Here is a 23,561-nt window from a genome sequence, read left to right as displayed (position 1 = left end):
CACTGTCGCTCAACAAGGACGGTGACAAACTTTTAGACAAAGAATTTGACGACAATCGACATCGTTCAGTTTCTACTTGCCTCAACTGATGTTGCTGCTTGGCCTTGTGGGTGTGCATAGAACATCATGTCTGGAACTCTCTGGCATCCATTTTGTTTTCTCGACATGATGTACTCAATCTTGCCACCATTTTGTTTCATCGATGTGACGCACTTGATCTTTCCCTCACTTTGCAGACTTAAAAAAATGGTTCTCTTTACCGCAGCCTTTGCACACCTGTCTAATGGAGTGACATCGACCCTTATGTAGAAAGGAAAATTGACATCGGAAACGCAACTTCATTTTTCTTTGGAGATATTACTTTATGGCCTTGTGTTACAATGTACTTCTCAGACTCAGTGCATAATCATTTTGGGCTGTTTGGAGCTCCATGTTAGCTGCCTGTCAGTCAGCTCTCACCTCCGCTCTGGCAGCCTGAGTCTCTCTTTCAGCATTCGTCGTCTGAACGAATCAGAGGCAACCCTCTATTACTTTGCGTCGCATGGCCTCTTCATCGTTAAACTCATTGAACTTGCAATGCTTTATGAGCGAATCAAGTCTTCCTACAAACTCATCCATCGTTTCACCAGCTTTCTGCCTTTCCTGACTGAAGATGTACCTTTCATAGTTGACATTCAGCACTGGATTGAACTTGATTTTTAGTGCCTCTTTGATTTGACTGTACATCGCTTTATCACCCCGTAGTATTTTCTTTATCACTGTTTTGACTTTGTCACCTGCCAAATTCTTTTGCTAATTAATAAACTTCTTGTCATTTGCTTCTTCTAGGGCATCAATAAAATCAACAAAGGTTATGACCCAAGCAATACATTTGTCACCAATATTTAGTTGTTTGGTGGTACTGAAGGGAGGCGGGGGTTTCAAGAAGGCAGTGGCGCCATATTTAGCGCTCCTTTCAGCAGCTATTGAAAAATTTCACTATTCTAAACGTCGCTTATGTCTTTCAGTCGGTCCAACACGATTCACCAGCCTTGTAAGCACAACCCCATCTGCTTGGGTGGTGGTGCCTGGTGCTGAGGTTGGATGACTCTCTTTACTCCGGTCCAGGTAAGGGCGATCGAATTCTCTATGTCTGGTTATCATCACTTCTACGTTCTTTCTGCGCTTACCTGGGATCACTGACATAATATAGAATACCAAAATATCGACCTACCAAAATATCGAGGTAAAAATATAGATTACCAAAATATCGACCTCCTATCTCCAAAATATCGAATCAAAAATATCGATGTAAAAAATATAGTTAGTCAAAATATCGATTTTTTTTAATGCTTTAACTTAATTAAAAATTAATTAAATAATAAATATAATTAACTTAAACATACTTAAAATACTTAAATAACCTTAACATTAATAAATACTTAATGTAAAAAAACATACAAATTGATGTTAATACATATATATATATATAAAAGTAATATTAATAAAAAAATTACAATATTTTTACCGTAGGATAGCAGAAAGGGTAAAATTTACTATTACCACTCCAGTGAGTGCAACAGTAGGGAAAGCGTTGGATAGCGTAGGGATAAAAATGACTATTCCCACTCCAGAGAGTGCAACAGTAGGGAAAGCGTTGGATAGCGTAAGGGTAAAAATGACTATTCCCACTACAGAGAGTGCAACAGTAGGGAAAGCGTTGGATAGCGTAGGGGTAAAAATTACTATTCCCACTCCAGAGAGTGCAACAGTAGAGAAAGCGTTGGATAGCGTAGGGGTAAAAATTACTATTCCCACTCCAGAGAGTGCAACAGTAGGGAAAGCGTTGGATAGTGTAGGGGTAAAAATTACTATTCCCACTCGAGAGAGTGCAACAGTAGGGAAAGCGTTGGATAGCGTAGGGGTAAAAATTACTATTCCCACTCCAGAGAGTGCAACAGTAGGTAAAGTAAATACTTCATATATAAATAAAAATAAATTATATCTTAATACCAATTACAAATTAATTAAAAGTAATTAACAATTTTATATAATATAATAATTAATCAATTAAAAATACAAATTAATTATTAAAAGTATTACCTATTAATACAAATTTACCAATTAACAATGAATTAACAATTAAAATTAATTAAAAATTACAACAAAAAACCAATAAATAAATTAAAATATTAAATTAATTACAATTAAATTACTTCCCACCCTATTCCCCTATAAACACATAACCCACAACTGAAAATAAATTAATAAAATGAACATAATTATCAATTAATCAATTAATTAAAAATAATTACCAATTATATTTTAATGAATTACCAATTAAAAATTTAAATAACAATTCAAAATAAATACCAATAAATAAATTTAAAAATGTAATTATTTATAATTAAATTACTTCCCACCCTATTCCCCTATAAACCCACAACCCGCTACAGAAAATAAATTAATAAAATTAACATAATTATCAATTAATTTAAATGAATCACAATTATATTTTAATTAATTACCAATTAACAAATTGACAATTAATTCAAAATAAATACCAATAAATAAATTAAAATATTTATAATTAAATTACTTCCCACACTATTCCCCTATAAACCAACAACCCGCTACAGAATTATATTACGCAAAAATTAAATACCATAAAATTAATTACTTAAAATAATTTATAAAATAAAAATACACTTTTAACACATATACTAACATTAAAAAAAACTTAGATATTATTAAAAAATAAATATTAACTTACTTACCTAAAATTCGATATTTTGTCAATTCGATATTTTGTCCATTCTATATTTTGAATTCGATATTACTGCTATTCAATTCGATATTTTTGTGGTCTATATTCTGTCCATTCGATATTTTGCCCATTCTATATTTTTTACTTCATATTTTGCCCATTCTATATTTTCTACTCGATATTTTGACTGTATACCGCTTACCTGCTTCTGCTCACAGCGTTGTCTTGCGCCTGAACGTCACCGCTTGTGCACTTTCTGTAACTGGTTGTCACTGCCCTTGGTGCTTCTTGATGTTTGATATGTCTCTATTTTAGTGCTTCCTTGCACTTGGTTATTACAGCCTTTAGCTCTTCTTTATACTTGCTTGTTGCTGCCTTCATCATTGCCGTACTGTATGTACGCTGTGGTGCAGTACCGCTTGTCCCAAATTTCTAGCCGATAAACTTTCTGTAAGTCCTCCACTTTCTTCGCAGACCTTGCACTGGCTGGAGTGCTGCTGCGACTTCATATACACAGTTGCGGCTGCTGCCTGGAAGCAGCAGTGGGGCGGAAGTTAAAAAAAAAATACACTTACCTCATGGCCGGCCGGTGCCACCGCCTCTTCTGCGTCCTCTTCCTGGGAGAAAAACGAAGCACCAGGGCTCCCACGATCCGCACAGCCAATCACAATGCTGCAATGCAGAGTTGTGGTTGTGGCGCTCAGCCAGGGGCTGGAGGGGTGGGCATGTTCTCTATGCAAGCTGTAATGCATCCTGCATGGACAACCCTGAAGGTGTGTGTGACTGTTTTGGGCGACCCTAGAGGTCTGACCAAACAGTTAACGCGCACTTAGGAGTATTCGGACACTCCTCCCCTGCTCTGCATCACTGCTCGCCCCCCTCACACAAGCTGCCGCAGCAGGAGGACAACATAAAATGATAACATATTATCATTTCATTTTTTCCTTTCTTTTTCTGCTTTATGGCAGTGGGGTGACGCTCCTCCACCTTAGCGGAGGAGCCCCCACTGCATATACACCAATTGTCAATTTTCACTTTGACTGAGGCACACGTGGCATGCACCCGCTTTGACTCCACATACGCCAACCGTCAATTTTCACTTTGAGTGAGGCACGCGTGGCACGCACAATCAGTTTGCGGGCCATGACAAACTCTACAGGAGAGCATTCTCGGTTCTTCCGGTTCCTGGGTTTAAGTAATCCTCTATCTCATCGTCAGTTTTAGCGTCCTGCCCCGGGGGGGGGGGGCACATGCAAATAATCCAACAGCACACTGAGCTTAGTATTACATGTCTTTATTCCTCAGCATGTAACCGGTAACTGATCGTTCAACATTATCAATTCCATCACCCACGCATTTACATCACTGTTCTACGGAGTTCGTCAGTAATCAACAAGGTCACATCATCTCTAACACACAAAGCACTACAAGTCATGTGCCTGCTTTTTACTTGTGACCCACCTTGTCAATCGTGTATTTCTCCTTCCCAGGATGCATAGCCTCTTTAAAGTCTATTTGACTGGCTGGCATCATGGCCTCCACTGCTTGCTTTTCAAGCACTGCTTTAGTATGATGTACTTCATTAGTGTGTGTGTTTGTTTTTGAGCTGTCTCCCTTTGGATGTTTTCCCTCTTTACTTTGTCGCTAATTGTTACACAACCGATTCTCCCATTCCGCACCTGCTTGTGAACGCCTTTGTACATCTCCCCATTGCTCCCCCCACCTGCGCCCCTTGCTGCACTTGCATGCATCACTTCAAGCCTTACCCCTGTAACTTTTATGTCTGTAGCTTCAGTATCCCCCTATTGACCCCATATTGCTTTGTTGCTCGCCTTCAACATCTCCTGACTTGCTTTGTTGTTACCACCACAATCCAAGTGATGGTCGTCGGTCCTCCCGCCCGGCCGCCCACTCAAAAAAACACAAAACAACACTTTTGCATGTTTTCTTTTCTTTTAGTTACCAATCCAACTTGGATCTGTAACTAAAAGAAAGTGTGTCATTTAATAGGTGCATGGGCGTATTGTGCACATGACTACAAAATGACAAGTGGCCGCACCAAAGTCCCTTCTTTTTAGGTCTCGCCTACTCATCGTGCATGTGCTGCATAGGAGGGCCTTTAGCCGACGCTCTGCTCTTTTAGGATGCACATACTCATGCTTGTGGCGGTATCCACCTTGCGGGAGCGAGCAGGGGCGCGCCACAAGTACGAGTATGTGCTTCCAAAAAGAGCAGACTGTGCACCCACCACTCCCGGGCTTGTCTGCACTGAATTTCTCTTTCCTCCGTAGCTCTGCTTCTGAATGCGCATAACGCGGTACTCCCGTAAGGGTCAATCGGCATTCTTGAATTACCATAATTATTTTTGAAGGGAACGTCGCTTTCTAACCATAAGCGGCACGTTATTTGGGTCATATTTTTATGTCCGAGTATTGTTGTGTTTCAGTAACTCTTCAGTATCAATGATACTGACTCGTGCCCTCTCCAGTATTAGTTTACACAGACAACAGCATTTAGCTGCTGTCATGGGCCCCGTGCCCTTTCAGCATAGAAACTGTGACGTAAACCATTCATGGTATTCCTACAGTGGGCTGACCGCTTCATTCAAGACAGCAGCTGACCTCTGTTACATCGAGCAAAACTATTCAGGTAAGCGGGTTCCCTGGCACTTACATTCTACCATTGTAGAGTGTTTCATTCCCTATGCGCACTTGCGATGCCGGCATTCTATTTTAAAAACAAAATTGTAATCGAACTTCACAGCGCCTCTCTCTCTACCTCGCTCTACCTCTCTCCCTCTACCTCTCCCTCTCTCTACCTTTTCCCATCTCTACCTCTTGCTACCTCTCTCTCTATCTCTCTTTACCTCTCTCTCTACTTCTCTCTCTCTATCTCTCTCAAAGATGGCTGCAGGGTCTACGTGAAATGCGGTGGACTAAGTGGCAGCCGCATCATAATAGCACTGCTTGTCCTTTAAAAAAAAAAAAAAAAAAAAAAGCATTGGCATAGCCAATAGGTCTCCCCTTTGGGGCCTCATAAGTGTTTAGTTATACAGTACAATATCCTTGGTACAACAACATCAAGTGTTGCATGGCTAAACACTTGTAAGGTCCCAAAGGCGAGACGTACTGGCTATGCCAATGCTTGTTTAACTTTAGCCACACTGCACATCATTGCAGATAGTGTACACCGTGGCTAAAAATGACTGGCAAAGCCAATAGGTCACAAAAGTGAGACCCATTGGCTTTTCTGACGCTTGCTAAATAAAGGCAGCACACTGTTCAATATCAGAATTTTCAAATCCATTTAATGCACTTCCTTAGGGTAGAAAGGTTGTGGTGATTCCTATGATGTACACCGAACAGACGTTACCGAACCAAACAGATAGGTTCCAGCTAGCTTTTAATAATGCATTCTACAGAGAACCACAAAAGAAAATGGAAATCATTTTAAAAAAAATCAAGATAATTTTCCAAGGATAAAAATTAAAGAATCTGCAGATTTCATGTGAGCCAGGGTGTCGTAAAACATTATGGGTGGAAGCCATAATGTTAGGTTTTTCATTCGGAAACCACCGTCCCATAAAATGGTGGTAATATACACCTTGTAGAGACTCAACACTAAATTTTTTTAAATCTGGAAAAATCTTTTAATCATAAGTTTTTAACAAATCACATTTTAATATTCCAGAACATGTTTTTTTTCCTTTTTCTCTAGATTATAGATACAGGAAAACCCTTCAACTAGAAAATTAGCAGAGCATACATTCACTTCACAAGTTGTGTGTATCAGCACTTTTTTGCAAATGAACGAATAGGAAATCCCAGTACTTACTCACGAATGGCAATTTTTTCTGAATGTCTAGAAGACACAGATGACATGCTCTGAGACATCTGAAAAACATGACGAATATATACTGTCAAAATAGTGGATGCTTAAAATGGATTTTTAGACATCAGTGAAAACACATACTGCTCTAGGTCAATACATACAAAGCAGACTGTATTTTAATAGTTGGTACACAAACATCTTGCCACACACAGTTCTTCATAAACCAGGAATGTTGTTTGCACCCCAATTAGCAAAATATAATATGTGACTGAACCTTTCCCAATACTTAAGTAACATGAAAAAGTTTTTAGATACCGAGACTGTTCGCGATTTAGCAGTGTGGTGTCATAAGAGAGTGCAAACATCGATCCTGTTCGTTTAGATTCACTTTACTCACAGACACTGCAAACTATACATACTGTATTGTCTTCACTGGACTGTATGTGATATTTCCATTTAAAAGATAATTGCATTTGATACAACAAGCAACTTGAACGAGTGCAATTGTGTGCTTTAAGATAGACATGAACGCAAAAACGAAGCAGGATTTTTTGGATGCATATGTTAAGATAGCAAGTGCGTTAAAAGTCATAATAATTTCCTGCACATTCTTAAAAAAAAGTATTACACAGAACAATAAAATGTTATTAACAAAAATGGGAAGATCAAATGTGCAGGCCTAAAATGTCAGGTCAATTTGCATAAAAGAATATTTTAGGAAAGACAGTGTTAGTCATTCACTAATAAGAACAGGATTCTCACCAAAAACCCTGGAAACTGCTTCCATTTCCAGTTTTATAATTGTTGAATTTTGACGTCAGTATCGGACAATTATAACAGCATGACGCACCAAGCGCACCAATTTCAATCTGAGTGTCAAAACACATTACCGAAAGCGTCGAGCCGAACGTCCTCTGTGCTGAAGGCCCTGAGCTATGCACTGGTTCAACATGCCTGGCCCAATAAGGGACACAGAGTATAATGCTTGTTATCAGGTTAAACGCCAAAGGCGGACGAAAAGGGCAGGCTAATAACGTTATTTCGTGATCAGATTTGAAGACAAAAAAGTAAAGACAATGACGCTGATTTTTCTAAACCTTGCATGCATTCTGCCAACAATTGTGTGTATCGAACAATCTGGGCATTAGAATAATGACCACTCATTACAAAACGATCCAATTATTACCAATATGGAAAAAATACACAAACTAAGACATGTGCAAAATGCAAAAAAAACCAAGATGAAGTCGACGGACAAAAAAAAATGCAAATCGACAAAAAACGTAGAAATCAGCAACAAAATACAGAGCAGAAAACAACCATGCACATTTGCATAATTAGACTGTATAAAGCTTGCAAGCGACTTATTTCTAAACCCATGTTTATGGTGCATCAAAACATAATATGCCCTTCACAGGTACTTTTATTTTCAACGGTTGATATTAATTTGAAACAATTTAATGGACTTGGCTTCCTTCATTTATTGCCTTCTACTCTAGCTGCTTTACCGGCCTCTCTCAGGTGAATCTGCCCACATGCACCAGCGGATAAGGCACATCAGACAGAGAATGGACAGCCAGTCAACATGCGGCCAGCTGTGAAAGGTGGAAGATCTATTACAACCTTGGAATTTTGAGAGCTCCACTGAAGACAATCGAGCAGCAGCGGCATATATGAACTGGTATAGGCCCGCTGCACTCAACATTTCAAAGTACTAGTAAACAGCCTCGGCCTTTCTCTTACCCTGCCTTTTCAAAATACATGGAGTGGGCAGGGGAAAGGCAGAGGCTGTGCCGCAGGACACACCGGAGACTTCCCCCCTCACGCCTCCCTATCGCAGTCACTTGAGCATCGGAAGGACTGAGGGAGGGACAATGCTGCTCAGCTCCTGTGTCTCCCTGGCTTGGCGGGGCGCGGAGTACTAGGGGCTGACTTTAGCCTCTTTTCATAACACTAGCGGTAAATGTTCAAAAGCCAACAGCCGTGGCCCTGCGCGCAGCTGTTAGCTGTAGAAGATTCACCGCCCCAACTGGGGTCTCAGTGAGGCCCTTGTTTTACTAATTAGAACATTCTGCCCTGATTGGGCAGAATGTTGTAATAGCTTTACAGCCCGCCGTAGCTGGGCCATTCCAGTCATTAAAGGACCGCTCCCTTGTTTAACGCCGGAGTGGGCCTGTAATGGAGAGTATTACCTGCTACGGCGGACTACATTTCTATATTGTGTTTCACAACACTCATTTCAGCTTCCAAGGCCCTCAACAGTGCCATTCACTGCGCAGAATTGCAGGCGCGTGTTAAGTACTCCATCTTGGTGAATGAGTAGGCCTTTTTTCAAGTCCTAGTGTCCAGCTGTACTATCTGTAAAAGTAGTTCTATTTTTTTTTCATCAGCCTGATTACGGAGATTAAGTGAAATGGCGCCTAAAATTACAGTACTGAGTCAAGCGGATTGCTGCTGAATCCTCAGTTAAATACATGACTCTTTACATGCCAAATTAACACCTTTATATGTACTATTTCAACTCATAGCACCTTTAATACTGAGAATAAAAAGTAATGATTAAGCAGGCATGGCTAGCCTGAGTGCGGTGTGATTAATCTACTTCACATATCCCACTAGCTGGTGAATTTGTGTGCTAAGGCTGTACCACTTATATTAAACAATAACAAAATACAATTTGAAAACACAATTCAAAGACCGTGATTTTCAGCTGTATGTATGCGTGTATGCAGCAGGTTATGGACTCGTCTTCTTTACATTTTCCTGAAAGAAATCCCAAACCTGAATCCGTTACACTGTTGCGTGAGGCTAGGCGCCTATGCCTTTTCCCTCAACACATATATCTATTACACCAGTTGGTGGGGCTTCTTTTGTCTTCCCTCGGGACTTGAAGGAGGGCACAGATGTCCTACACTTACCAATGTCTCATGCTATATCTCGGCCTGGGCGTAATTCAAATTAGGGGTACTTTACCACACCTACATGGCTGGTGCAAAATTTGCCATGCGAAAGTCACTGGTGGTGTTTTGTGCTTAAAAACACATAACACGTCATTCTCTGCACGTGACTGACTGTTCAGATTCCCAAGCTGCCTTGGAAGTCCGAACGAAGGTTCATTCGAAGCTTGAATCCCCTTGAGGGCCGAGGAGGCTGGATATATTATCTCAAATTTACCCCCCTGTCACTTGGTGTGAATGGGTACTGTTCAGGCAGGGACAGCGTGAGGAGCCTGGGGACCTGATTTCAGTGTCGCAAGGTGCCCGGGATGGGCACATGCAGGCCTGGGGAGGCCTTTCCGGCGTGCCCAATATAAGAAGACCTGACCAGACCCCAGGTCAGAGCCCCATGGGTGGAAGCCCCCAACCCTATGATCTCTTCTCTGGCCCACTGTCTCAAAATGTGCCCAGGACAGAGTCCAGCAGGCCCAGGGAGGTCTCCACTGCTTGTATAGATTCACATGCTTTGACTGGGCCCATAATGCCCTAGGGTAGAAGAAACCAGCCCTGGGCTCCGTCCCTTACCCACTGTGTCTAAGAGTGCTGTTGAAGGGACTGACAGGTCTGGGGAGGCCTCCCTTGCTTGTCCGGGTTCAGTAACTGGGCCCCAGACAGAGCCCCAGTGGGCATGGGGTAGAAGCCCCAAGCCCTCGGCTCCCTTCTGCAGCCTGCTGTGTCGCAAAATGCACAGGATGGGGTTACGCAGGCACCGATAAGCCTCCCCTGCTTGTCTGTGTTTAGAAGCTCTGACAGGGCCCTGGATCACAGCCCCAGCGGGCACTGGGTTGGAAGTCCCTAGCCCTGGGCTCCTTTCGCCAGCCTGCTGTGTCGCAAAGTGCATGAGGTGAGGTCCGGGAGGGCCAGCGAGGTCACCCGAACTTGTTCGGGTTTAGAAGCTCTGACCAGGCCACGGGACAGAGCCCCAGGGGTAGAAGCCCCATTTCTTGGGTTCCCTTTCTCCAGCCCACCGTGTTGCAAAGTGCCCGGGATGGGGTCCTGCAATCCTTGGGAAGCCCCCCCCCACCCCGCAACAGACACAACCCCACCAAAGATTTGCATCATGACCGCTGTGTTGGCAGCCCTTTGACCCCTGCAGAGAGGACTTTATGGGACGCCAGGATCCATGGCCGAGTAGCCCCATTCACTTGTGGACCGAGGACTCAACCAGACTTCATCCTGTGAAATGCACAGTGTCTGGAGGATCCATGAAGCATCTTTAATCCAGCCTCCCTCAGTATCAGGACTACTCCATAGAAGTCAAAGGCAATTGTCCTGTAAAGTTTGCAACTCACTCTAAAAATACTCTGGTGGCCAGGTAACTGACCAAAGATTCTTTTTAGGCGTCATAGACTTCTATCCTGTCTGATTTGGTCACCCAACCCAGGCCGGAGTATCCAAACTCAGTGTAACAAACTCTTACAAACGTATCAAAAGTTTACAATGTTTTGACATGCCTATGCTTGTTTACAGTTGAAATGCTTTAAAAATTCACATCCCCGGAACCCTGCGGTGGATTTTGGTCATCAATTAATATAAATAGGCTCTATTTTTATAAATTGCTGTTGTGTCTCTTGTGTGACTTTCTTCTTCCGCTGTTTGGTGATGTTAAATGCTTTACACATTGTTCCTTTGCTAAGCCTTGCCGCTCAGAGGTATAGCTACCCAGGGTTATGGTTTTCATAAGAGCCTGACTGGTTTACTGACAAGATTTTCGACTGTACTGCACGATAAGGCCTCACAAGCATATCATATAAAATAACCCTCACATTGATCAACCAATGATAATCTTTTACCTGAAAGTATCAGCTGGCTACCTTGAGGCTATCAGGAGTTATCCAGATGAGCTCAAATGTGTATGTGTAACCAAAGTAAATAATGGTGTATTGACCTCTTACATTCACTCGTCAAAACACTTTTTATTCCCACAGAACCATTTGGCAGTCAACCACAAATGCTCTTTTCACTCTTAGGTGCAACTTGTTGCTCATCACTTAAGCACTGGCACTCACCAATCACCCAAGACTTGACTTTAACAGCACATTCCTCCTGTACTGATACAAAATTATAAGCCACATATTAAATTTACCCACACGGTCTTTTGTCTGTTGGATTAAGACTCTTTCCCCTATCACTTCCCTCCTTAAATTCTGAGGGCACAGTGGCCCTCTACCTTCACTTCCACAAAGAGGTCTGAAAATTTTAGTATTTGTTTGGGAGGCCGGAGATATGGCCTCTTTTGTACTTGACCAAAATGAGGAGTTCTGCCGATTAGAAATGCAAAGGTGCAATGTGTGCACAGGTGAATTCAATATCATTAAAACTGACTAGGGGCGAAAGTATTTCCCTCAGTGGTCAATTTGTAAAAAAAAAAAAAAAATAGTAAGTGCCAGGTTCTGGTCAGGAGGCTGCTTGTACCAGCCCATTGTTACTGTTCGCGCCGCCTAAAACCGAACCAACCACTAACCATGAAGTGGGGAGAGGATGTGGCGTACTTGCTAAAGCTGCTGACTTTGGAGCTAGGGAATCAGGTTTGAGTCTGGCGTCGGCTCAACATCCTGTGATTCTGGGAAAATCACTTAATCTCCCTGTAAATGAATGTGTCCTCAACTGGCGCTCATGAAAAGCACCAGTTACGCTGATCAAGTGCTGGTGCTGAGCAAAGCAAACCACTGGCTCAAATTAAGCACTGCTTTAACTAGATTTATTTTCTGTAACCCGCGCCACATATCACACAGAGTTTTACCTTAAGAAAGGCCTTAAGGAAACTCATTAAATACACAGAAGTATTTGACAATCAAAAGTAAGTACTAGTGTAAACAAGAGACTGAAAGAGGGCAATACAAACTACAAACAGTTAATGTGTACCCTTAACTGTGATAGCATGGGGAACAGCAACATACCGGTATTTAGCCTTCATTATCTCTCAACACCAGGAGTTTAAAACAATAATCGTCTGCAAAACCATTAAGCAATTCAGACCAGGGGCCTGATTACGATTGAGGTGGACGGGAACTGCCACAAATGTGAGGGATATCCAGTCTGCTGTGTTACAATTTCCATAGCATATAACTTAGCGTGTAATACTGCGGTCATGTTTGTAACGGAGTATCCCATCCGCCAAGATCGTAATCAATGCCCTATGTGTCATTAGTGGAAGGGCTTCAAACTTCTCGAAGACTTCCTTATTTGTTCGACAGGTCAAGGCGCATAACTGGCGTACGTTTATTAAAGCAGTAGTCTAAACCTCGTCACCACATTACTCCTCTTCCTAATTACTTACACAACAGGCTTGAACATTATGATCAAACTTGTAAAAACCGGTTGGCAAATTTGTGGTGAGCTTCGTAATAAATGGATTTCTGTTTGCATGTCAATATTTCATTAGTGTTTTTGCCAGTATTCCTTTTCTTAATAAAACTTCAAAACCTCTTTCTTCACTACTAAATTAATCAGTGGGACTAATACAAAAAACCAAAACACGGCAAAGCAGAAATTCTTAACATGGGAAAATGTCTTCAGAGATTGGGTGAAATGTACCGTTGCTGATGAATTATGAGAGCGACTAATTAAAATAGACGGTCAACTAAAGAAGGTCACCAGCAGCAGAAACGAGGCATTAAGTTCGCCCCTTCCTGTAGCGGAGGTCATTCACACATGACCTGCCTGCAGGGTGAGAACAATGACACACACCACATTCTGTTGTTTCTACATATTCAGAGACACCCAAGGAAGAACACCGTGACCGGTCTCCATTGGGACTGAGAAACTTAGGTTCGCTCAGCCAGTGTACCATGTAAATTAGACAAGAGACAACTGGGATCATAATATGGCAATTTCTTTATTAGTCTGTTCAGTGTACAGCTTCTATGCAACAGAGTATTACGGCACTTTTTTTTCATTTTCTTCTGTTGCTCGCCCGATCTATAATTCCTTTTTTTAAGGTTTGAAATAGCAAGTTAACTCGTATTGACAGAGCTAGAAGAAAGAAGCAAGACTTAATTAATCACCATAGTCCTGGTATCTTGGTTGGTGAAATGTTGCTACTTACGGGCTCAGCTCAATCCAAAGGGAAGAACCAGGAACTAAAAGAGACTTTAGCAGGTCTCTAGAGTGGGATCTTCAAGATGGCTGCATAGAAAAAAAGATCCTGCTCAAGGACCTGATCCGTCCTTAATTCTGCTTGGCATACCTTTCGTATGTCGGAAGCCACTAGTTTATCCATACATGGATTTAGCCAACCAATCTTGTGGAGAGTGAAGGGTAGTTGCTTCAGCTGAGAGTATCAACTGGCCAGAAGGTGGACACTGACTTAGTCTCACTGAAAGTGCACTCCCTCACACGGTTGTGTGGCACAGTGGCAGAGGTTGAAAACCACCTGTGAGACTTTGAAGATGGAGAAGCCCAGGAAAGAAACAGGACCACGTAGCACAAATGTTGAAGGATTTGAAGAAGATCCCCGGAGACGAATCAATATCTCGAGGGGCAGTCATAGAGAAATAAGTTCTGCATCACTGGAATACAGGAATCTACTCAAACAGTCCTGTGGAATTATTTGCCAAGCCTGCTAGAGAACACTTCCCTCCATCCCCCACCTCCTATACTTAGTTGTCATACTTCGTAGTTGAGAGGGCATATAGCTCGATGGGGTATCAATCGGTCCCAGAAACCTCACACTGCTCCTTATTGCTTATTCTGAGTGGTTATGACAGAGACCATGCCCTCAATGCAGTGGTGGCGAAAGGAAAACTGCATTTAGAGGGCTCTAAACTGTGTGTCAGCCCCTGTTCGTGTGGGTCATGAGCCAAGCAGTGTTGGGGGCTGAGGTTGTTCACCTTTGGATGTCCTGGGGTCCGTCCTGCAATGCCTCTGCAAACTAGGCCAAGGAGAACCCCTCCCGCACTTAACTCTTCAGAAAGTGAATTTAGCATATATCTGTGCCTTAATATATATAGGAACAATAAAAACTTCAATGCTCCTGTTTGCCTTAAAGTGTGCCGTTACATTTTATTAATGAATATCTATGTCATTTCTATACCAGCCTAAATACCACTAAAATCTTAGTTTTCCTTTACATTAACCTCACCCTTTCAAATACTACAGCAATTTAATGTCTCTGTTCTTGTTAGTGAATGGCATTATGGGCAAGCTGCTACACGAGTTAGGACAGCATGCCGTGGTCACAACCTGCACTTGCTCCCTACTTCTTGTTAATCCTGTGCGGAATCTCACCTAGCCTACCTTTTTGTCGCTATCCCTTAGCCTGGGGTCCGAGTGAGGGAATGCCACTAATGTTTCGTAATATTACTAAAGCAATACTCGCCTCTTTGAGGACTTTAGCACAAGGCACTTTTTTGTCTCCAGAACCTCAGGCCTAAACTGCTGTTTTTTTAACGACCCCGGTTTTAATAATGCACGAATTGTAGGACATTTTTATCTGCACCCTGCCGTACACAAAGATCACGCACAGCCCCACTTTCAACAACTGCCCCAGATTAGTTACAGCTCGCTTCACTTTATTCTTCTTATGGTATAAAGTAACCTCTTCATGAATAGATTATGTCATCCATAAAGCCATTATGTTTCTTTGTATGTATGTTGCTAAAAGTGCTGGGTTTCTGACAGATATTTGTATCTATTTACCATGTCATGCCCTATCTATGGCTTAAACCCATTTACGATTAAATGCGTTATTTATGGAGCTTTTTTATGTCTTTTTATGCATTTGTAAACATTTTAATTACCGTCACATTACACTGACCTTGATGGATTTGACTGTCTACATAAAGCATTATTACACTTGAAACTACAGCCATTAAAGTAAAATTTGTATAATTGCACATTTTACTGAATTATGTCTTTTTATGCATTTGTAAACATTTTAATTACCGTCACATTACACTGACCTTGATGGACTTGACTGTCTACATAAAGCATTATTACACGTGAAACTACAGCCATTAAAGTAAAATTTGTATAATTGCACATTTTACTGAACCGTGCTAGAAAAGCATAGCCTAGGTTTGAGGTTCGAACAACACAGTGATGATTTCAGAAAAATGTAGAGCCCGCTTATGTTAATGATACTTGGTGTACACTGTCAAAGGCTTATCACATTCCTTATCATGAGAAGAAATGACAGCATTACATGCTCCAACTGATTAAACGAAAAGCTCTGGTCCGTTAAAATGGCAATTGCCATGCATTATTTTTGGTCTCTGATAGGCTACTTTGCATTAAACACTTTAGACTACCTCAAGTGTTCTTTTTTACACTCCCTTTGGTAGCGATAGCCAGCAGTCCTAGGCTTCTCAAGGAGGTAGTGTGGGGTTGCAGCAAGCTCAGCACTCAACAAGCAGCGCATTAACTGATTGTCTGATCCAGTGCTTGTCTTTTGAAAAAAGAAAGAACTTGAATACACTTTTAAACAAAACTACACACTACAAAATGCAGGCACTGTTTCACTGCCGCAGACCCACTGTATCTTGGTGCAAGGTATTCCTTCACCCCTCCACTTCCATTAAATGTAAGATAAAGTAGAATGTGGCTCGGGTCAGGCAGAGGTGCAGTGTTATCCGCCTCTGACGTTCAGCAATGTTCACCATGTTACAACAGTTCTCTCACCACAAACCAGTTATCTTTAGCCATACCTGGACAGGGGTCGGGTCTGCAGCAAACATCACACACTTCCTCCTCCTTGAGCAGCAGCACTCTGTCTCGGTCTGGAGTGTAGCAGCTGTAGGCAGGCTCCAGAGGTCATGGGTGCAACTGTTAACCCTCTTAAGGGGGTCGTCTCCTCCGACACCTCTGTCTACAGTGCATGGTGGTTGATCTGTCTCAGGTGCAATGTGCATACACTTCAGGATAGCTTCAGCCACCCCTTGAGGACTCAGTGGCACCTTTCTCATTGGGGAACACTTCAATGGCTTCAACCAATGCAGTCAGGAGAGGTGACACCCTGATCGGGAGCATGCCCATCATCATCCATGTAGTCTCTCTGGGTGGACAGACACATAATGCTGTGTCACGTGGAGGTATTAGGCTCAGTTAAGAAACTCCACCTTTATATGCCTACGTTCTTAAGTTGTGTTCTCTCTCCTTAAGCATGATGACATTTGACACATTTATTTGCATGCATACATCAGATAACATTCCTCAAACTTAGTTTGCTTACAATATCACTTTGTAGGCACTATATCAGAACACCTTGAACCCTCTGTACAAGGGCTAAGTTCAGTCCCCAAGATGTTATATGTTTTTGGCTACTCTGTAACAGAGCTATCACAATAGAATGAACAATAGTGGCCTAACTGGGGCTTCGGCACTGTAACATGGAGGATGTCACTATATATAGGGCAACAAGCCTTTTGTTTTTTAAGAGAAGCATTTTGCTGGTGACACTGAGAGGTCAGTCCATGCCAGAATTCCAGCTCAGCTGATTCCCATCACCTAATACCAGGGAGGCTGTCCAACTTTACATCAAGACAGGCAGCTTGCTGACATTTACCCACAGGTATTGGGGAGTTAGACCACCAGACAGGGATTTGACAGATCCACTCACCTTAGACATGATAGGGTAGAATGTGCTAGGTAGGAGTGTACTTTATTACAGTACTTAGATCTGGAAGATTTTTCTTTGAGCAATAACCCCTGTGCGCCGGTCAGCTGCGCATCACTTGTGGCATCGTATGCGCAGGAAGGGATCGCCTCATCACCTATATAGGCGCCACCATTGAGCCCTGATGTTAATCACTTTTTCAGGACTTTCCACGCCAAAAACACAGAGCCATAAAGTATACTGACATTGGTGGGTTTGAAATCTGGGGCCCTGTATAGGATGTAGCTTGACCTTAGAAACCCGTCCGCAGTGCGGGGAGGATGGGTGGGTTGGTAAGGAATCTGCGGCTAGATCCTGTCTCTACCAGATCAGGCATTCCCAAAGGCACGTAACTTGTTCATCTGATAGAGACAATAAGCAGCAGGTTCCTTACCTTTAAATAGATACCCAAGCAATACCAACCCCGGAGGTGGGACTGCGGACAAGTTCAGACTAGGAAATCCTGCAGTACTGAACAGCCGGAATGGGCGTCCCTGCAGACTTGACTGTCTAGGCAGTAATGTTTGATAAATGTGTGCAGAAATGCCCACATTGCTTCCTGACAGATGTCCAGTACTGGGACCCCATGTGCTAACGCAACGGAATGAACCTTAAGCCTTCAGAAGGCTGCTTATTTGCCAGAGCATAACAAACCTTGACGTGGAAGATTACCAATCGCCAGATGGTCCTATTCTGCACCGCCCGACCTTTCTTCACTCCAACATGACATCACAAAAAGTTGGTTGTCCACCCGGAACTCTTTTGTGCAGTCAAGGTAGAACGACAATGCTAATTTTTGGGCCCAGACGTTTGAGTGGCAGCTCTTCTTTAGGGGGATGCTGAGGAGCGTAGAAAGTGGGCAAGGCGACAGATTGTCACACATGGAAAGGTGTAACTACTTTCGGGAACGAAAATGGCCCTAGTGCAAAGCACCAACTTGTCAGGAAATATGGTCAAGAAGGGAGGCTTGGATTATAAAGCCTGCAGCTCACTCACTCTTCTGCCAGATGTAATTGCCACTAAAAAGCTGTTTTGATGGTAAACAGCCAGAATCTATGTACAATGGGTGATTTAAATAAGGAGGTTTGGTCTGGCAGCATCAGGAAGGCAGACAAAGATGAAAGATACCCTTTCAGGGTGCCCAGAGCCCTACCAGGCAAGGGTCAAAATAAAAAGCAACACATAAGAAAGGGAAGCTGATAGAGGGTCAATATACTTTTCTGTACAATGAAATGCAAATTTGTTCCAACAACAAGCATATACTGTCTTGGTGGAGGGCCGATGGCTGCCAAGATAGCATTGCAGACTTCCGGAGGAAGGTCAAAAGCTGTCAACTGTCGCCACTCAATCTCCACGCGGGAAGGCATAGAGTTGACAGGTTTGAGCGGAGGACACTCCCCTGCTGCTGCGACAGAAGATCCTACTGAAAGGGCAGCCTGATCAGAGGAACTCAGAAGCACGGGATACCGGACTCTCTGTGCACAATACAGAGCCACAACGATGCCTTGGGCCCGTTCATTCCAGATCTTCTTGAGAACTTTGGGCAGGAGAGGTATGGGCAGGAAGGCATACCGGAGGCCTGAGCTCCACTCACGAGGAAAAGCGTCTCTGAGCTAAAGTCACCTTGGAAACTCCAGCACTCAAAACTGCTGACATTGCACATCCTCAACTGAGGCAAACAGATATAACAAGGCTCCGCTCACTGTTGAAAGAGACCATGCCCCACCTCCGGATGGAAACATAACTCGTGAGCCATCAGGCATCGACGTGAGTTCGCCTGCCCTGGTGTTCAGGGAACCTGCTAGGTGTGGACCAACCAGGGAAATAAATGCCCTGCTGTTTCAGCCACATCCAGAGATGAAGGCCCTCTTGGCAAAGGTTTCACAACCCCACTTTGCCCTGTTTGCTGCAGTGCCACATGGCGGTAGTGTTGTCTGTGAACACTTGAACTAGCCTTCCCTTGACAGAGGGAATAAAGACTTTCAATGTCAAATTGATTGCTCGGAGCTCCAGCAAGTTCATGTGGAGTCTGGATTCCTCCAGAGACCAGAGTCCTCTGATCTTCACCTCTCCCAGATGGCTACCCCATCCCAAGAGTGACCATCTGTCACTACCGTAAGATTCTGTTGGATAGGGGTCTACCTCAATCGCGGTTCGTAATTCACCGCTGCAGGTCTTGTGCAGTTCACTCATAAGGACACTGTCGGAACGATTCCCCTGATGTTGTGCCCATTCGACCTTCAGGTCCCACTGCAGAGTAAACATATGCCATCTTGCATATGTTGCTAGCAGGATGCAGGAGGCCATGAGGACCAACAGCATCAGAGTCATTCTCACTGAAAGCCAGGATAGAGGCTGAAACATCTCTATCATAGCCTGAATATCCTGGACTTGTCGCTCGGGAGGATAGGCCCAAAATTGCACTGTGTCCTGAATAGCTCTGATGAAAGTGAGTGTTTGAGAGGGAGTCAGGTGTGTCTTCGGTATGTTGATAGTGAACCCCAGCAAATGAAGGAGGTTCTAAGTAGTCTAGTGGTGGGAGATGGTAGCCTGGAGCGAGCCTGCCTTCAGCAGCCAGTCGTCGAGACAGGGAAAGACTGTCACTCCTGATCTACGCAGATGAGCTGCGGAGTCTGCCTTCAGCAACCGGTTGTGGAAGTAGGGGAAGACTGGCCCCCCTGATCTGCACAGATGAGCTGCGACCACCGCCATCATCTTGGTGAAGACCCGAGGGGAACTGGTAAGACTAAAGGGGAGCACTGTGAACTGAACGTGCCTGTAGCCTACACTAAACCGCAAATAGCGTCAATGAACAGGCAAGGCGGGGATGTGAAAATAGGCATCCCGCAAGCCCAACGCTATCATCCAGTCTCCCGGGACCGGGGCAGATAGGCCCTGCGCACCACAATTGCATAATCATTTGGTTTTAGTGATGAGGACTTTGTGACAATGGTGGGATCTTCCATGAATTTGAAAATAGAAATCCCCCCAATATAGATAAAAATGAAGATCTAACGAAACTTCTAACTCTTAAGAAAAAGTCTAAAAGAATAGAACTGCATGGGAAATACATATTAGATTATCTAAAAGCAGGTGTAATCCCCCAAGGATTGCAAATAAAAAATATTCCTGGCCTCTTTGTAACAATCAAACACTTTTTAGAGCGATGCTCCCTCATTGCTAACCGATGCTCTAGGGATCTCATGATGCTGATTGTAGAAACAGCAAAGGAAGTTTTAGACCAGCTCCTACAAGAGATCCTTGAGCTAGAGGATAAAATCAAATCATCTACAGTCATTCTTGATATAAAAAAGAAACTAGAAGATGTAGAAACAGAACTAAATTCATATAGTGAATACCTCACAAAGCCAAAAATGGATAAATTCCAGTAAGATCTGCGCTTTTACAGTAAAGAAGGTGTATACCCATATTTGGCTGACAATTTTTATGAACAAACAGACATGACCAATCAAGACATGCCCCTATATCAAACTGACATGAGACCAAAGAGGGTGACCACCTTCTCAAATAGCTCTGATTCAGATAGCAATTCAAGTGCATCACCATATCGAGGCAGAGGATATAGAGGGGCCCAGAGATCTAATCAAGGTTACCGTCCTTTTTTAGGGAGGCCCCCCCCCGAACAGAGGGAATTGGCGACCGAATTATCGCTCCCAATTCAAACCCCAATATCAGTATCAACCGAACCAACCCTACCAGCAGCAGGGGCAATATCAGACACAATTCCAGGACCATCAACCTCAGAATCCCAACAGGTACTTGGAAACAAGAAATGCACGGTACTGGAGGGAATAAAAACTATCCCCATTTTCAACTTAAGTAAGTTAGAGGCTAATGGAGCAATCTATTCAGTTCTCTCAAAGGGACTTTCTTTTGTGCCCCATTCGGGGCTAAACAAATTTGAGCCATACAACGATGTCATGACATTCTTTCGCAAAGTCCGCCTAAAAAGCTTTTTTTCTAACAATGAATACAATACGTTGGAAGTCAATAAGTCTGGCGTAACCCTTAAATCGGTATTTACACCAACTTTGGAACAAGTGGCCCCTGAAATACGTATATTTGAGCAAGTAGTCATCAACAAATTACGTATTGCCACTAAATATGTACCAAACACTCCATATAACATCAGTATGGAAGAACACAAAGCACTAGTGCAACTCAAAGATTCAAACGATGTAATTATAAAGAGCTGCGACAAGGGGGGAGGTATAGCGATTCTAGACACTACAAAATATATCGAAAAAATCGAAGAAATGCTGAGTGATAAAACTTTTTATAATAGAATCACTAGAGACCCTACTAATAAAACAAAAACTAAAATTTTGAAATTGACTTCTAAGGCAGTACAGAATGGAGACATCTGTACCAAAGAATTTGAATATCTGAACATAGATAACCCTAGAATGGCTAGTATGTATGGAACTCCTAAAGTTCATAAAAATGAGCTAGATCCGCCTTTTCGTTCCATCGTGACCACTATTGGTAGTATAACAGAACCGATATCTAAATATCTCGATGCGATGCTACGGCCTTTTATCTCAAGAATACCTGGATATGTGCAAGACACAAGGCACACAATTAACCACTCGAAGGAACAGCACTCAATGCTAAAAGACAATGGATTGTGACATTGGATGTCGAAAGTTTATATTCAAACATCCCATGTAATGGTGCAATTGAAGCTACAAGATGGTTCATTGAACAGTATGAAATAGAGTGCAACATAGATTTCATTCTGGACTGTTTAAGAATAGTCCTGGAAGAAAATGTATTTGAATTTCGTGGTACGCTCTACAGGCAGATAAAGGGTGTGAGCATGGGGGCGTCTTGCGCCCCCACTATCGCGAATATCTATGTGGCGTTTTTTGAAAAATGCAACATTTTCAATGAGGTGGCACCATTCTTTGAATTTATCTTTTATTGGTCACGATATATCGATGACGTTATTTTTATTTGGGACGACAATGAAGACACCCTCAACGAATTCATACTGTGGCTCAATGCCTGCGACACGAACCTTAAATTTACTGCCCACATGAGCAATATGGAAATGGAATTTTTGGACATCACTGTCAAACATGATCAGGGCCATCTGTTTATGGATCTTTTTGTGAAACCTACGGCACACGTAACACTATCCTTCACTATGATAGTTTTCATCCGACCCCACAGAAGAACAGCATCCCCTTTAGCCAATTTCTCCGGCTTAGGAGAAATTGTACTAAATTAAGAGATTATGATGAACGAGCAAAAGTGATGCAAAATAAATTTGAAGAGCGTGGCTATCCACATAGATTGGTACGAGAGTCCTTCAAAAGGGCGAGGTACTATGACCGCCAACACTTGTTAGAAGGTACAAAATCTAATCAGGAAAAAAAATTGGTGTTCGTATCGAGACATTCCCTTTTGAATAATCAAGTGCGACAAATACTGTACTCAAATTGGCATATTTTAAATGTAAATAGATCTGAGGAAGAAAAGTTCCCTAAACCACTATTTGCGTACAGAAAGAACAAAAATATCAAGGATTTGGTGGTAAGATCACGCATGCGCGCTCGCAAAGAATCCACTCAAAGAAGTATAATAGACCATAATCCTGTAATTGGAAACTACAAGTGTGGCACGTGTAAAGTATGCCCACAGGCCATTGAGACAAGAGAATTGATACACAATGGAGTGAGGATACAGTTTAAGGGCATGACAAACTGCAAAACAAAAAATATTGTGTATTTGTTACTATGCCCTTGCAATCAAGGGTATGTAGGAGAATCCTCATGATCCCTATACACGAGGGTAACAGAACACAAGTCGGCAATAAGGACACTGAAAATGAATGCTCCCTTTGTAGCCCACTATGTAGAAAAAAAGCATAAACCTGAAGAGATTCGTTGGTTAATTATAGAGAAAATAGAGCCAAGAGAAGGCTCTTGTACTGATAAGATCCGAAAAAAACTTGAAGTTTTTTGGATTTTCACTCTTGACACTATGAACAGAGGGCTTAATTTGGAAACACCATGGGAGCAGGCGATTATATAGATCCCTGGCTCCCATGGTTTGGTTAACCTGATATATCCCTCTGTACATACTCATGGCAAAGAACAAGTAACTAACTGTACATATATTCTCTATTCAGTAGATTGGGCAATTTTTCGACATTTAAGTTGAGTTATACAGTCTATAAACATTTATTGGACAGACTGTATATTGCTGACAGATAGGTTATGTAACATCGACAGAACTAAATAGAACCATCAATAATGAGTCAGCTTGAGAGTTTTCGGAATAGAGACATGGTGTGTAACGTGGTTTACGCTTATTTGTATTACTTTTTGTTATTGCAACGAACGTAAGCAAATAGCCAAGTTGCATA

At 42.5% G+C, this 23,561-nt stretch overlaps 1 protein-coding gene across 6 annotated transcripts in view; it reads right to left on the bottom strand.

Annotated features, from left to right (window-relative positions):
• RB1CC1 (RB1 inducible coiled-coil 1) overlaps nucleotides 1–23,561 on the bottom strand; it is a 647,143-nt gene that overhangs the window by 47,758 nt on the left and 575,824 nt on the right. For all 6 annotated transcript variants that reach the window (XM_078687307.1, XM_078687311.1, XM_078687309.1 and 3 more), the window contains one exon: nucleotides 6,581–6,639. In XM_078687307.1, the coding sequence (XP_078543433.1) occupies nucleotides 6,581–6,639 (59 nt within the window). The remainder of the gene's footprint in view (nucleotides 1–6,580; nucleotides 6,640–23,561) is intronic.

Source organism: Lissotriton helveticus, chromosome 4_1, assembly GCF_964261635.1.
Source record: "Lissotriton helveticus chromosome 4_1, aLisHel1.1, whole genome shotgun sequence".
NCBI lineage: Eukaryota > Metazoa > Chordata > Amphibia > Caudata > Salamandridae > Lissotriton > Lissotriton helveticus.
The sequence above is the reverse complement of the archived record's forward strand: the minus strand, read 5'-3'. Positions and strand labels throughout refer to the sequence as shown.